Here is an 18349-nt window from a genome sequence, read left to right on the forward strand (position 1 = left end):
GAATCTAAGTTACGCACTATTTGCCAGGGGGAGCGTGTTGCAGAGGATTACTGTTCTGAATTTCGTTGCTGGGCGATCGATACACAATGGAATGATCCAGCTTTGCGGAGTCACTTTATTCATGGAGTTTCTAATAGGGTTAAAAAAGCCCTCCTGATGTACGAGACTCCTGCTTCACTAGATTCCGCTATGAGTCTTGTTGTCCGCATTGATCGCCGTTTGCGTCAGGGGAATCATGAGACGCCGCCTGTGGGAGAAGGTTTAGGTTCACGTGAGGTTGCTGCAGGTGAGCCCACGGAATCTATGCAAATCGCAGGGGTGTCACATGTTAAGAATCGTACTCCTGTACTCGGGAAGCAGGGAGCCTGTTTTTTCTGCGGTAAAACTGGTTATTTTATTAATATCTGTCCTCTGCTGTTAAAGAAAAACGCAACGGCGGAAAACTTCTGAGCTCAGAGGGTGTGGAGGAGTCCAATCTGAGCTTATGTATATCCTCCATGATGATTTCTCAGTGCATGCTCCCTGCCAAAGTTGTTGTCGCTGGCAGAGAGATACCAATCACTATTTTTGTGGATAGTGATTCCGCCACAAATCTCATTGATGAGGAGTTTGCGCGCACTGCTGGTTTTAAGATTGAAAAACTGCCTCCTCCTATCCGTGTGGTCACCATCAATTCTGCTCCTCTTCCACAGGGGGAGATTACTGAGTTTGTGGCTGAGGTTAAACTCCACATTGGGGTTCTTCATTTCGAGCAGGTCACATGTAAGGTGCTCAAGAGTCTTCCGGCACAATTGGTTCTGGGTTTTCCATGGTTGTCTACACACAACCCGGTGATTGACTGGAAAACTCAGGACATAATCCAGTGGAGTGATTTCTGTCAGGAGAATTGCCTGGCCACATGTGTTTCCGCTGTGACTTCAAGCGTTCCTGAGTCACTTCAGGATTATGCGGATGTGTTCTCTGAGAAGGGTTGTTAAGAGTTGCCGCCACATCGCTCCTATGACTGTTCTATCAGGTTTAAACCAGGGGCCAAGTTGCCTAAAGCAAGGATGTTCAACATCTCCGGTCCGGAGAGACAAGCGCTCAAGGATTACATTTCTGAAAGTTTGAGCAAAGGGCACATCAGGCCGTCATCCTCGCCGGTGGCAGCAGGGTTCTTCTTCGTGAAGAAGAAAGATGGCGGATTACGCCCGTGTTTGGATTTCAGGGAGTTGAACCAGATTACGGTTCGTGATCCATACCCTATGCCACTGATACCTGACTTGTTCAACCAGGTGGCAGGTGCTAAGAGGTTTACCAAGCTTGACCTCAGGGGGGCGTACAACCTCATAAGAGTCCGTCAAGGTGATGAGTGGAAGACGGCTTTTAATACCCCTGAGGGTCATTTTGAAAATTTGGTGATGCCTTTTGGGTTAACTAACGCACCTGCAGTGTTCCAACATTTCATCAATGATGTGTTCTCGCATGTTTTGGGGAAATTCGTTATCGTGTACCTAGATGACATCCTCATATATTCTTGCGACCGTGATGCTCATTTAGATCATGTCAGGCAGGTGTTACAGCTTCTCAGAGAGAATAAGCTGTATGCTAAACTTGAGAAATGTGTATTTTTTGTTCAAGAGTTGCTGTTCTTGGGTTATATTGTGTCTGCTTCTGGTTTTAAAATGGACACCGCTAAGGTGCAAGCGGTGCTGCATTGGGAACGTCCTGATAACCTGAAAGCACTTCAGCGGTTCCTTGGGTTTTCTAACTACTATAGGAAATTTATCATGGATTTTTCTATCATTGCTAAACCGCTAACTGACATGACTAAAAAGGGTACCAATTTCTCCGTTTGGCCTGAGGCTGCTGTTCGCGCATTTGAATTTATCAAGAACAGTTTTGTTTCAGCCCCCATTCTTGTACAGCCAGACGTATCTAAACCCTTTGTCGTGGAAGTCGATGCGTCTGAGGTTGGTGTGGGGGCGGTACTATCTCAAGGCTCATCCTTGAGTGGTTTGCGTCCGTGCGCCTATTTCTCCAAAAAACTCGTCCGCTGAACATAACTACGATATCGGCAACAGGGAGTTGTTGGCTATTAAGTTGGCCTTTGAGGAATGGCGACACTTCTTGGAGGGGTCGATTCATCAGGTCACTGTTGTTACCGACCATAAGAATTTGCTTTATTTGGAGTCTGCCAAGCGTCTGTCTCCCAGGCAGGCTCGCTGGGCATTGTTTTTCACGCGGTTCAACTTTGTTGTCACTTACAGACCAGGGTCTAAAAACACTAAGGCGGATGCTCTGTCCAGGTGTTTTCCGGGGGGAGAACCTCGGGAAGATCCAGTACCCATCTTCCAAAAGGGTGTTGTGGTTTCGACTCTCACTACCGAGGTTGAGGCTGAGATTGCCGAGGCTCAGGAGGAGGTACCATCTGAGCTTCCCATCAACAAATCTTTTGTACCGCTTCATCTCCGCCTAAAGGTGTTGGCGGAGCATCATGATACTGTCCTGGCTGGCCACCCAGGGGTTAGAGGTACTTTGGAGTTGGTGTCACATCGGTTTTGGTGGCCCAAAATCCGACAGGACGTGGTCTCACGTGTCAGCTTGCACCACGTGCGCTAGGGCGAAGAAGCCCCGCTCCCGTCCTGTTGGTACACTACTTCCTCTGGAGGTACCTAGTAAGCCATGGACGGAAATCTCCATGGATTTCATCACTGATTTGCCTCCCTCAGCTGGGAACACGGTCATTTTGGTGATTGTGGATCGGTTTTCAAAAATGTCGCACTTTGTGTCTTTGCCTTCTTTACCTAACGCTAAGACTCTTGCTCAGGTGTTTGTGCAGGAGGTGGTCAGGCTTCATGGAGTTCCGTCTAACATCGTGTCAGATAGGGGTACTCAGTTTGTAGCAAAATTTTGGAAAGCATTTTGCTCACGGCTGGGGATCAAGTTGTCTCATTCGTCTGCGTTTCATCCCCAGTCAAATGGTCAGACCGAGCGTATGAACCAAAATTTGGAGCAGTACTTACGCTGCTTTGTCTCTTATAACCAGGAGGAGTGGTCTACCTTTCTTCCTTTGGCTGAGTTTGCCATCAATAATCACCGCCAGGAGTCGTCTGGTGAATCTCCGTTTTTTTGTGTTTACGGGCTACATCCTCAGTTTTGTACGTTGAGTCAGGGGGGCTCTTCCGGCGTTCCGGAGGAAGACCAGTTAGGAGCACAATTGTCATCAGTGTGGAGGAGAGTGAAACAGCGCCTGTTGAGTGTGGGTGCTAGGTACAAACGTGTGGCTGACAGTAGGCGTGTGCCAGGTCCGGGCCTGAGTGTGGATGACTGGGTGTGGTTATCCACAAAGAACATAAGACTCAAGATACCATCCCTTAAATTGGGTCCACGGTTTATTGGTCCATTTAGGGTCACCGCCGTCATTAACCCAGTAGCGTACCGACTGGAGCTCCCTACGGTGTATAAAATACACAACATGTTCCACAGGTCTCTTCTTAAGAAGGTGGTGGGTTCTGTGGACACGGCGCCTATGCCACCTCCAGTCTTGGTGGATGGTAACCTAGAATTTGAAGTCTCCAGGGTGGTTGACTCTCGTGTGGTGCGCCGCACTTTACAATATTTGGTACACTGGCGTGGTTATGGGCCTGAGGAGAGGTCCTGGGTACCAGCCTCGGACATTCATGCGGATCGGCTGGTCAGGTGTTTTCATCGTCGCCATCCGGACAAGCCGGGTCCTATAAGCCGTGAGGGCCCTGGGGTCCCTCGTAGAAGGCGGGGTACTGTCATGTCGGACACTGCCCAGACCAGGTCGTCTGACAGACAGCGGTAATTCCGCGTTTGACCACTGTTTGCTCATTGGTGTCGGCTAGTTTTCGTCTGGCTGCTCCGGGGTTAATTTATCTGATCCTCGGATTGGAAGGTGGGCCATACCCATTTCCTTTAAATGGTTCTCCTGATCTTTGGGCGTCGCCGATTATAGCTTCTGTCTTGTCCGTAGTTATCTCGGTCCGGAGTGGAGAGCTGGTTGTTGGAGAATCGTTGCTGGTGGTGTATTTTCCTTTATCCTTGTTTGTTATAACTATGGGTATTGGTCTATTGCATTCACTGGGTGGTGGGCGGTGGTGTTCATTCTAGGGCTGAATCAGGAGTCAGGGTGAGGTTGGAGGCCTGAACATGCACACGTTCAGTGTAAACTTCAGGTAGAGGGTCAGTCAGGGTTTCCCTAGTCTGAGGGAAATTACAAGGGCCCGGGTTATTAGCTCTCGCCCTCCTTGTATCCCCGTGACAATAGATGTATAGATGGATATATCGATAGATAGATGTATAGATGGATATAGCGATAGATAGATGTATAGATGGATATATCGATAGATAGATGTATAGATAGATATATATCGATAGATAGATAGCTGGATATATCGATGGATAGATGTATAGATGGATATATCGATGGATAGATAGATGTCTAGATGGATATATCGATGTATAGATGGATATATCGATAGATGGATATATCGATAGATAGATGTATAGATAGATATATATCGATAGCTAGATAGATGGATATATCGATGGATAGATGTATAGATGCATATATCGATGGATAGATAGATGTCTAGATGGATATATCGATGTATAGATGGATATATCGATAGATGGATATATCGATAGATAGATGTATAGATGGATATATTGATGGATAGATGGATATATCGATGGATAGATGTATAGATGAATATATCGATGGATATAGATGGATATATCGATGTATAGATGGATATATCGATAGATAGATGTATAGATGGATATATCGATGGATAGATGTATAGATGAATACACTCACTGGCCACTTTATTAGGTACACCTGGCCAACTTCTTGTTAACACTTAATTTCTAATCAGCCAATCACATGGCGGCAACTCAGTGCATTTAGGCATGTAGACATGGTCAAGACAATCTCCTGCAGTTCAAACCGAGCATCAGTATGGGGAAGAAAGGTGATTTGAGCGCCTTTGAACGTGGCATGGTTGTTGGTGCCAGAAGGGCTGGTCTGAGTATTTCAGAAACTGCTGATCTACTGGGATTTTCACGCACAACCATCTCTAGGGTTTACAGAGAATGGTCCGAAAAAGAAAAAAAATCCAGTGAGCGGCAGTTCTGTGGGCGGAAATGCCTTGTTGATGCCAGAGGTCAGAGGAGAATGGGCAGACTGGTTCGAGCTGATAGAAAGGCAACAGTGACTCAAATCGCCACCCGTTACAACCAAGGTAGGCCTAAGAGCATCTCTGAACGCACAGTGCGTCGAACTTTGAGGCAGATGGGCTACAGCAGCAGAAGACCACACCGGGTACCACTCCTTTCAGCTAAGAACAGGAAACTGAGGCTACAATTTGTACAAGCTCATCGAAATTGGACAGTAGAAGATTGGAAAAACGTTGCTTGGTCTGATGAGTCTCGATTTCTGCTGCGACATTCGGATGGTAGGGTCAGAATTTGGCGTAAACAACATGAAAGCATGGATCCATCCTGCCTTGTATGGAGCATCTTTGGGATGTGCAGCCGACAAATCTGCGGCAACTGTGTGATGCCATCATGTCAATATGGACCAAAATCTCTGAGGAATGCTTCCAGCACCTTGTTGAATCTATGCCACGAAGAATTGAGGCAGTTCTGAAGGCAAAAGGGGGTCCAACCCGTTACTAGCATGGTGTACCTAATAAAGTGGCCAGTGAGTGTATATCGATGGATAGATAGATAGATGGATAGATAGATGTATAGATGGATATATCGATAGATGGATGTATAGATGGATATATCGATAGATAGATGTATAGATGGATATATAGATAGATAGATGTATAGATGGATATATCGATAGATAGATGGATATATCGATGGATAGATGGATATATCGATAGATAGATGTATAGATGCATATATCGATGGATAGATGGATATATCGATAGATGTATATATCGATGGATAGATAGATGTATAGATGGATATATTGATGGTTAGATGGATAGATAGATGGATATATCGATAGATAGATGTGTAGATGGATATGTCGATGGATAGATGTATAGATGGATATATCGATAGATAGATGTATAGATGGATATATCGATGTATAGATGTATAGATGGATATATCGATAGATAGATGGATATATCGATGGATAGATGGATATATCGATAGATAGATAGATGGATAGATCGATGGATAGATGGATATATATCGATGGTTAGATGGATAGATGTATAGATGTATATATATCGATAGATGTATAGATGGATATATCGATGGATAGATGTATAGATGGATATATCGATGGATAGATGGATATATCGATGGTTAGATGGATAGATAGATGTATAGATGGATATATCGATGGATAGATGGATATATAGATGGATATATCGATGGTTAGATGTATAGATGGATATATCGATAGATAGATGTATAGATGGATATATCAATGGTTAGATGTATAGATGGATATATCGATGGATAGATAGATGTATAGATGTATATATCGATGGATAGATGGATATATAGATGGATATATCGATAGATGTATAGATGGATATATCGATGGATAGATGTATAGATAGATGGATATATCGATAGATAGATGTATAAATGGATATATAGATGGATATATAGATGTATAGATGGATATATCGATAGATGTATAGATGGATATATCGATAGATAGATGTATAGATGGATATATCAATGGTTAGATGTATAGATAGATCGATCTATTTGAATCTATATTGCTCTATATCGATCTATATATCTGTCTCAATCTATATCGATGTGTGTGTAAACATTTTTCAATGGAGTATGTAAATGAAGAGGTTGGACAAGAAATGACATCACAATTTATTTTATTTTGTTCAATAATAGATCTTTATTTAGCTTTCAAAAACACATACAAATCTGTATTAAAAAATAATGCATGAAAATCTGCATCAAAAAACGCATCAAATCCGCACCAGCGGTTTCTGCCAAGAGAGGAAGAATCTACACAGAAATTTCCACCGGCAAATCTGCGACGTGTGCACATACCCTAATACTGAAGACTAACGTAGAATTTATTGTCTTGCATCTGGTGTGGTGTTCACAGTCTTTGTTTCTCTCTGCAAAGGGGTTGACCAATGCACAATTTTTCAGACTGGCTTCTGGAACCTTCTGCATACTTTGGGTTACATGTAGCAAATGTTTAAGGGGAAGGATGTGAACACTTTTGCACATCCAGTGGGCTTATCCCCGGAAAGGTAGAACAATAACATATTTAGTGAGTTAGTTGAAGTGGTCCTTGGTCCTGGTGCAAGTGTATGGATGGCCTATGAAGATTGCCAGCTAGAGCTGGATACAAGTGCTACGGTCGCAGTATCTGTCGTCTGGATTTGAGGAACAGAGGTGTATCTAGGGTTTCTGGCACCCGGGGCAAGAATTCATTTTGGTGCCCCCCCCCCAGGACATATGCCCTCCGTCAACCCCATCATTGCCCTCTCCCCGCCAGCCCCATCATTGCCCTCTCCTCCACCATCCCCATCATTGCCCTCTCCTCCTCCACCATCCCCATCATTGCTCTCTCCCCGTCAGCCCCATCATTGCCCTCTCCTCCACCATCCCCATCATTGCTCTCTCCCCGTCAGCCCCATCATTGCCCTCTCCTCCACCATCCTCATCATTGCTCTCTCCCCGTCAGCCCCATTATTGCCCTCTTCTCCACCATCCCCATCATTGCTCTCTCCCCGTCAGCCCCATCATTGCCCTCTCCTTCCCCCACACACACACGCCATTCACTTCTCTGCACATTCCCCTGCAGCGCGATACACACACACCCAATACTGAGCCACACACACACATTCACACACACATTCACATACACACATTCACACACACATTCACATACACACACGCATTCACACACACATTCACACACACACACACACACACATTCACATACACACATTCACACACACACACCTCTCACCTCTCCTCGCGCTCTGCCGCAGCAGCTCCATCGCCTTCCTCTGACACAGCCGGCCGCTGAATGATGACGTCATCCAGCGGCGCGTCTGTGTGAGAGGAAGCAGGAAGACAGATCGCTGGGCAGCGGAGCTGCGGGGATTTCTCCCTGCCCGCCGCAGCCACCCTGCAGGGGCCCCCTCCACCTCTGCACATGTTGGGAGCCGGCGCTCTGCAGCTTCTCTGTGACAGCTGTTAGCTTGACAGTCGGCACAGAGAACAGCTGACTCCCAGACCAGGGGCGGCAGAATGCAGCCGCCGGGGGAGACACTGCGGGCCGCCGAATTAGGTGGCCCGACTGCACCCCCCAACCAGCTGCGCCCGGGGCACATGCCCCGGCTGCCCCCCCCTAGATACGCCACTGTTGAGGAACTATCCTAAGGACTGTTGTTGCTAGCTGGAGACATGTTCTGCAATCATGGTATCCGTCTTCTGGAGGAGCATGGACTGTGAGTACAGAGTATACTGGCGGGAGCTACAAAAGCTGTGGGCCAACCAAAGGTTGAGAGACAGTGGGTATCTCCTGGTATGGGAGCACACTGCTCCATTACATGGCTGACCCCAGCACACGTCTTCATTACATAGATGACCCCAGCACACTGCTCCATTAGATGGATGACCCCAGCACACCGCTCCATTACATGGCTGACCCCAGCACACCGCTCCATTACATGGCTGACCCCAGCACACTGCTCCATTACATGGCTGACCCCAGCACACAGCTCCATTACATGGCCGACCCCAGCACACCGCTCCATTACATGGCTGACCCGAGCACACGGCCCCATTACATGGCTGACCCCAGCACACTGCTCCATTACATTGCTGACCCCAGCACACCGCTCCATTACATGGATGACCCCAGCACACCGCTCCATTACATGGCTGACCCCAGCACACCGCTCCATTACATGGCTGACTCCAGGACACCGCTCCATTACATGGCTGACCCGAGCACACGGCCGCATTACATGGCTGAGCCCAGCACACTGCTCCATTACATGGCTGACCCCAGCACACCGCTCCATTACATGGCCGACCCCAGCACACCGCTCCATTACATGGCTGACCCGAGCACACCGCCCCATTACATGGCTGACCCCAGCACGCCGCTCCAGTACATTGCTGACCCCAGCACACTGCTCCATTACATTGCTGACCCCAGCTCACCGCTCCATTACATGGATGACCCCAGCACACCGCTCCATTACATTGCTGACCCCAGCTCACCGCTCCATTACATGGATGACCCCAGCACACCGCTCCATTACATGGCTGACCCCAGCACACCGCTCCATTACATGGCTGACTCCAGGACACCGCTCCATTACATGGCTGACCCCTGCTCACCGCTCCATTACATGGCTGACCCCAGCACACCGCTCCATTACATGGCTGACTCCAGGACACCGCTCCATTACATGGCTGACCCCTGCTCACCGCTCCATTACATGGCTGACCCCAGCACGCTGCTCCATTAGATGTATGACCTGAACACACGACTCCATTACATGGATGTCATGAATCACAGGGGGGATATTTTTATCATCTCCACCACTGACGCCAATATGTCATGATCTGTACTTGTTTGGTTGGCCCCGTTTTTTTTCTGAAGGGGATTTAGTTATATCCCATTTCCCAGTTCCGGTTTGGAACTCGCTGCTCTCTGGCGCCCCCCTCACCCTCAGGTCAGTCAGGGAACTGCACCTAGGATAATTAGTCCCCAGAAAGGCTGCCTGCTATGTACTGGCTGTGGGGCACACACTGCAGTGAGGGTGATATAATTATTCCCAGCCGCGCAATACACTATAAAAACCCGTGCCGTCAATGCCATCATTACCCACCAGAGCAGGACACTTCCGCTGCAACCATCTCCTGTTCCTTAATAACGGGTCCGGAGCCAACCCAATTAGTAGCGTATTTTACTTCAGAGGATGTGTAAGTATGTTATAGAGCAAGGAGAAACGAAGCTAGTAATTTTACATATTTTACTCCAAAAGGTAGGCAGTTACCAGCACAGGACACTTCCGCTGCCACCAGCTTCTGTTCCTTAATTAATAATGGGTCAGGAGCCAACCCAATTAGAGTAATTTTCTCCAGAGGGCGTGACTACGTTATAGAGCAAGGAGAAATGAAGCTTGTTATTTTATGTATTTTACTCTAAAAGGTAGGCAGTGTTTGCAAAAGTGTAAAAAGATGTTATAAAATGAGACCAGTACCGTATGTACAGACAGTTACAAAAATACATGGGATGAAAATAAGCTTGCAGTTTATGTCTTTTCATAGCAGACCATGTGGTGCAGGGGAGGGGCGATGCATCACAGACCATCTCTCAGCTAGCTTCCTTGACCAAGACTAGTGAAAAATGAGCTCCCACTCACTTATACCCCTTGGTCGTGACATCACTGAGTGGGCTGAGTTATGGAATGTACTCCTACTTTCTCAGTGGGACTCATAGTTATGGAACATTCATATCCGCCGTAGCTCCAGGATGCAACCTTGTATAGCGACAACGGAATTATCATTAATCTTGTTTTGAGATTAGCATTCTATTAAGAACAAACATGACCTGGCTAGGCAATGCGGCTAAGCAGTAATTCATTTCTCAGATACCAGTGGTCCCGAAAATTAGAAAACGCACTGGGTGATGGCCCGGCTGATGGAGAGGCCAAAAAATGTATTTGTCCTGCTTCCAGACATAAGCTGCACGATTTATATACGAGTTTAAGAGAACAAAGGGAATGCCCCCCCCCCTTCCGAACATGCTCTTTGCACACAGCGGAGTAGGCCTGCTCACAGCACACTGGTTTCACATTACAGCTGCATGCAAGGGGAGGAGGGAGCAGTGAAAAGAAGAGCTTTCTAGGCAGTGTGAAGTGGGGGGTCAGAAAGCCAACCGCGTGTTTCTGAAGATCCATGGAACCTGCTAGGTGTACACTCAAAACATGGCATATTTATATTATCGTGACAATGGATGACCCCAGCACACCGCTCCATTACATGGCTGACCCCAACACACCGCTCCATTACATGGCTGACCCCAACACACCGTTCCATTACATGGCTGACCCGAGCACACTGCTCCATTACATGGCTGAAATGAGGACATGCCTAAATTACATGGCTGACGCGAACAAACTGCTCCATTACATGGATGACCCCAGCACATTGCTCAAATACATGGCTGACCCCAGCAGACTCCATTACATGGCTGACCCCAAAACAACGTTCAATTACATGGCTAACCCCAACACACCGTTCAATTACATGGATGACCCCAGCACACCGCTCCATTACATGGCTGACCCCAGCACACTGCTCCATTACATGGATGACCCCAGCACATCGCACAAATACATGGCTGACCCCAGCACACAGCCCCATTACATGGCTGACCCGTACACACGACTCCATTACATGGCTGACCCCAGCTCACCGCTCCATTACATGGCTGACCCCAACACACTGCTCCATTACATGGCTGACCCGAGCACACTGCTCCATTACATGGCTGAAATGAGGACATGCCTAAATTACATGGCTGACCCCAGCACACCGCTCCATTACATGGCTGACCCCAGCACACCGCTCCATTACATGGCTGACCCCAACACACCGTTCAATTACATGGCTGACCCAAGCACACTGCTCCATTACATGGCTGACCCCAACACACCGTTCAATTACATGGCTGACCCAAGCACACTGCTCCATTACATGGCTGAAATGGGGACATGCCTAAATTACATGGCTGACGCGAACACACTGCTCCATTACATGGATGACCCCAGCACATTGCTCAAATACATGGCTGACCCCAGCAGACGACTCCATAACATGGCTGACCCGAACACACTGCTCCATTACATGGCTGACCCCAGCACATCGCTCAAATACATGGCTGACCCCAGCACACCGCTCCATTACATGGCTGACCCTAGCACACGACTCCATTACATGGCTGACCCCAGCACACCGCTCCATTACATGACTGACCCGAGCACACGACTGCATTACATGGCTGACCCCAGCACACCGCTCCATTACATGGCTGACCCCAGCACACCCCTCCATTAAATGGCTGACCCCAGCTCACCGCCCCATTACATGGCTGACCCCAGCACACAGATCCATTACATGGATGACCCCAGCACATCGCTCAAATACATGGCTGACCCCAGCACACCGCCCCATTACATGGCTGACCCCAACACACAACACCATTACATGGCTGACCCCAGCACACAGCTCCATTACATGGCTGACCCCAGCACACCGCCCCATTACATGGCTGACCCGAGCACACAACACCATTACATGACTGACCCGAGCACACTACTCCATTACATGGCTGACCCCAGCTCACCGCCCCATTACATGGCTGACCCCAGCTCACCGCCCCATTACATGGCTGACCCGAGCACACAGCTCCATTACATGGCTGACCCGAGCACACCGCCCCATTACATGGATGACCCCAGCACACTGCTCCATTACATGGCTGACCCCAGCACACCGCTCCATTACATGGCCGACCCCAGCACACCGCTCCATTACATGGCCGACCCCAGCACACGGCTCCATTACATGGCTGACCCGAGCACACCGCTCCATTACATGGATGACCCCAGCACACCGCTCCATTACATGGCTGACCCCAGTACACCGCTCTATTACATGGATGACCCCAGCACACCGCTCCAATACATGGCTGACCCCAGTACACCGCTCCATTACATGGATGACCCGAGAACACGACTCCATTACATGGCTGACCCCAGCACACCGCTCCATTACATGGCTGACCCCAGCACACGGCTCCATTACATGGATGACCCCAGCACACCGCTCCAATACATGGCTGACCCCAGCACACCGCTCCAATACATGGCTGACCCCAGTACACCGCTCCATTACATGGCTGGGCCCAGCACACTGCTCCAATACATGGCTGACCCCAGCACACGGCTCCATTACATGGATGACCCCAGCACACCGCTCCAATACATGGCTGACCCCAGCACACCGCTCCAATACATGGCTGACCCCAGTACACCGCTCCATTACATGGATGACCCGAGCACACGGCTCCATTACATGGATGACCCCAGCACACCGCTCCATTACATGGATGACCCCAGCACACCGCTCCATTACATGGATGACCCCAGCACACCGCTCCATTACATGGCTGACCCCAGCACACCGCTCCATTACATGGCTGACCCCAGCACAGTGCTCCATTACATGGCTGACCCCAGCACACCGCCCCATTACATGGATGACCCCAGCACACCGCTCCATTACATGGATGACCCCAGCACACCGCTCCATTACATGGCTGACCCCAGCACACCGCCCCATTACATGGATGACCCCAGCACACCGCTCCATTACATGGATGACCCCAGCACACTGCTCCATTACATGGCTGAGCCCAGCACACTGCTCCATTACATGGCTGAGCCCAGCACACCGCTCCATTACATGGCTGACCCGAGCACACCGCTCCATTACATGGCTGACCCCAGCACACCGCTCCATTACATGGATGACCCCAGCACACCGCTCCATTACATGGATGACCCCAGCACACCGCTCCATTACATGGCTGAGCCCAGCACACTGCTCCATTACATGGCTGACCCCAGCACACCGCTCCATTACATGGCTGACCCCAGCACACCGCTTCATTACATGGATGACCCCAGCACACTGCTCCATTACATGGCTGACCCGAGCACACTGCTCCATTACATGGATGACCCCAGCACACCGCTCCATTACATGGATGACCCGAGCACACTGCTCCATTACATGGATGACCCCAGCACACCGCTCCATTACATGGCTGACCCGAGCACACGGCTCCATTACATGGATGACCCCAGCACACCGCTCCATTACATGGCTGACCCCAGTACACTGCTCCATTACATGGATGACCCCAGCACACCGCTTCATTACATGGATGACCCCAGCACACTGCTCCAATACATGGCTGACCCCAGTACACTGCTCCATTACATGGATGACCCCAGCACACCGCTTCATTACATGGATGACCCCAGCACACCGCTCCATTACATGGATGACCCCAGCACACTGCTCCAATACATGGCTGACCCCAGCACACCGCTCCATTACATGGCTGAGCCTAGCACACCGCTCCATTACATGGATGACCCCAGCACACCGCTCCATTACATGGATGACCCCAGCACACTGCTCCATTACATGGATGACCCGAGCACACGGCTCCATTACATGGCTGACCCCAGCACACTGCTCCAATACATGGCTGACCCCAGCACACGGCTCCATTACATGGCTGACCCGAGCACACGGCTCCATTACATGGATGACCCCAGCACACCGCTCCATTACATGGATGACCCCAGCACACTGCTCCAATACATGGCTGACCCCAGTACACCGATCCATTACACGGCTGACCCCAGCACACCGCTCCATTACATGGCTGACCCCAGCACACCGCTTCATTACATGGATGACCCCAGCACACTGCTCCAATACATGGCTGACCCGAGCACACGGCTCCATTACATGGCTGACCCCAGCACACTGCTCCAATACATGGCTGACCCCAGCACACCGCTCCATTACATGGCTGACCCGAGCACACGGCTCCATTACATGGATGACCCCAGCACACCGCTCCATTACATGGATGACCCCAGCACACCGCTCCATTACATTGATGACCCCAGCACACTGCTCCAATACATGGCTGACCCCAGCACACCGCTCCATTACATGGCTGACCCCAGCACACCGCTCCATTATATGGATGACCCCAGCACACCGCTCCATTACATGAATGACCCCCAGCACACCGCTCCATTACATGGATGACCCCAGCACACTGCTCCAATACATGGCTGACCCCAGCACACCGCTCCATTACATGGCTGACCCCAGCACACCGCTCCATTACATGGATGACCCCAGCACACCGCTCCATTACATGGATGACCCCAGCACACTGCTTCATTACATGGATGACCCCAGCACACCGCTCCATTACATGGATGACCCCAGCACACTGCTCCAATACATGACTGACCCGAGCACACGGCTCCATTACATGGCTGACCCCAGCACACTGCTCCATTACATGGATGACCCCAGCACACCGCTCCATTACATGGATGACCCCAGCACACCGCTCCATTACATTGATGACCCCAGCACACTGCTCCAATACATGGCTGACCCCAGCACACCGCTCCATTACATGGCTGACCCCAGCACACCGCTCCATTATATGGATGACCCCAGCACACCGCTCCATTACATGAATGACCCCCAGCACACCGCTCCATTACATGGATGACCCCAGCACACTGCTCCAATACATGGCTGACCCCAGCACACCGCTCCATTACATGGCTGACCCCAGCACACCGCTCCATTACATGGATGACCCCAGCACACCGCTCCATTACATGGCTGACCCCAGCACACCGCTCCATTACATGGCTGACCCCAGCACACCGCTCCATTACATGGCTGACCCAAGCACACGGCTCCATTACATGGATGACCCCAGCACACCGCTCCATTACATGGATGACCCTAGCACACCGCTCCATTACATGGATGACCCCAGCACACTGCTCCAATACATGGCTGACCCCAGCACACCGCTCCATTACATGGCTGACCCCAGCACGCCGCTCCATTACATGGATGACCCCAGCACACTGCTCCAATACATGGCTGACCCCAGTACACCGCTCCATTACATGGCTGACCCGAGCACACGGCTCCATTACATGGATGACCCCAGCACACCGCTTCATTACATGGCTGACCCCAGTACACCGCTCCATTACAAGGCTGACCCCAGCACACTGGTCCATTACATGGATGACCCCAGCGCACGGCTCCATTACATGGCTGACCCAATTATTACAGTAATTACAGCTTCAGGTGATTTGTTTCTTTCTCAGGGCCGTCTCCTCATCTGGGGTCTGTGGCTCCATGCTTTATGGACTGCCTGCTATCCTTACTCCCACTGCATGCTGGGAACTAGACTGGGACCAGCTGGAAGCCAACCAAGACACCTTCCATGCCCTGTGCCACTGCCTGCAGGTGGGTGTCTGTGTGGACTCGTCAGCTCATATATACACTAATGGGGGTGTAAGGGGCATAGTATGTGACATGTGGTGGTATATAGTAAGGTGGTGTGGCCATATAATCCCCGGATGGTCAACTCATAGAATGCCGTAGGGAGCATCATCATTCATCAGAGAAGAGTCCTAGAAATTGGGCCGAGCTGCAGTAACGGTGTTCACAGTCCCTGATGAAGAGGTGATCCACGGCGATACGCCTCTATGAGGAACATTATTGATGAATGATTTGATGTACTTTATTTTGTTAGGGTCTCCTAGGAATCATTTTTGAACCCCTGAGCTAGATATTATCTTTTGGCCTCACAGGCACCAGTCTCTGGGGTATATCCTTTTTATGACGTCAATGATGTTGTTTTCTTATTGAGTTTCTGGTCTTGGTAGTGGATAAGCTTTATTATATGTCTTATCTGTATATACATTATACTGCTCTGAATGTGCTGTATATAAGACCTTTATGATATACAGTGAGTACGGAAAGTATTCAGACCCTTTGCTCAGACTCTCATATTTAAGTCACATGCTGTCCACTTCCTTGTGATCCTCCTTAAGATGGTTCTACTCCTTCATTGGAGGCCAGCTGTGTGTAATTACACTAATAGGACTTGATTAGGAAAGGTGCACACCTGTCTATATAAGGCCTCACAGCTCACAGTGCATGTCAAACCAAATGAGAATCATGAGGTCAAAGGAACTGGCCAAGGAGCTCAGAGACAGAATTGTGACAAGGCACAGATCTGGCCAAGGATACAACAGAATTTCTGCAGGACTCAAGGTTCCTAACAGCACAGTGGCCTCCATAATCCTTAAATGGAAGAAGTTTGGGACCACCAGAAGTCTTCCTTGACCTGGCCATCCAGCCAAACTGAGCAATCGTGGGAAGAGCCTTGGCGAGAAAGGTAAAGAAGAACCCCAAGATCACTGTGGCTGAGCACCAGAGATGCAGTAGGGAGATGGGAGAAAGTACCACAAAGTCAACTGTCACTGCAGCCCTCCACCAGTCAGGCCTTTATGGCAGAGTGGCCCGATGGACGCCTCTCAGTGGAAGACATATGACGGCCCGCCTACAGTTTGTTACAAAACACATGAAGGACTCCCAGACTATGAGAAATAAGATTCTCTGGTCTGATGAGACGAAGATAGACCTTTTTGGTGATAATTCTAAGCGGTATGTGTGGAGATAACCAGGCACTGTTCATCACCTGCCCAATACAATCCCAACAGTGAAACATGGTGGTGGCAGCATCATGCTATGGGGGGTGTTTTTCAGCTGCAGGGACAGGACAACTGGTTGCTATTGAAGGAAACATGAATGTGGCCAAGTACAGAGATATCCTGGATGACAACCTCTTCCAGAGTGCTCTGGACCTCAGACGTGGCTGAAGGTTCACCTACCAACAAGACAATGACCCTAAGCACACAGCTAAAATAACAAAGGAGCGGCTTCAGAACAACTATGTGACCATTCTTGACCGGCCCAGCCAAGTCCCTGACCTAAACCCAATGGAGCATCTCTGGAGAGACCTGAAAATGGCGTCCACCAACGTTCACCATCCAACCTGACGGAACTGGAGAGGATCTGCAAGGAAGCATGGCCGAGGATCCCCAAATCCAGGGGTGAAAAACTTGTTGCATCATTCCCAAGAAGACTCATGGCTGTACTAGCTCAAAAGGGGCTTCTACTCAATACTGAGAAAAGGGGCTGAAGACTTATGACCATGGGAGATTTCAGTTTTTCTTTTTTATTAAATTTGCAAAAGTAACTACATTTCTGTTTTTTTCAGTCAGGATGGGGTGCAGAGTGTATAATAATGAGAAAAAATGAACTTTTTATAATTTACCAAATGGCTGCAATGAAACAGTGAAAAATGTAAAGGGGTGTGAATACTTTCCGCACCCACTGTATATTATGGGAGCGATACTTAAAGGCCCTCACATACCATATTATCTATCCAGTCTTGTAGATGTTGGAATTCCTATTTTGGGTCCTAGATTGATATTCCCGGGCTTTTCTTCAGTCCATTATTGCTAGCGCCTGCATCGACCCTGTCAGGGAAACCCCTTTTTGTTTCCAGTTGGGAAATTGCAGCTCTGGCGCCTCCCTTACCCTTAGGTCAGTCATGGAACTGCACCTAGGATAAGGAGTCGCCGGAAAGTCTTCCGAGTCA

At 49.3% G+C, this 18349-nt stretch overlaps 1 protein-coding gene across 5 annotated transcripts in view; it reads left to right on the forward strand.

Moving 5' to 3' along the window:
• The window catches only part of M1AP (meiosis 1 associated protein), a 209066-nt gene that overhangs the window by 85382 nt on the left and 105335 nt on the right, over positions 1-18349 (forward strand). For all 5 annotated transcript variants that reach the window (XM_077280496.1, XM_077280494.1, XM_077280497.1 and 2 more), the window contains exon 7: positions 16002-16143. In XM_077280496.1, the coding sequence (XP_077136611.1) occupies positions 16002-16143 (142 nt within the window). The remainder of the gene's footprint in view (positions 1-16001; positions 16144-18349) is intronic.

This window comes from Ranitomeya variabilis, chromosome 1 (genome assembly GCF_051348905.1).
Source record: "Ranitomeya variabilis isolate aRanVar5 chromosome 1, aRanVar5.hap1, whole genome shotgun sequence".
Taxonomy (NCBI): domain Eukaryota; kingdom Metazoa; phylum Chordata; class Amphibia; order Anura; family Dendrobatidae; genus Ranitomeya; species Ranitomeya variabilis.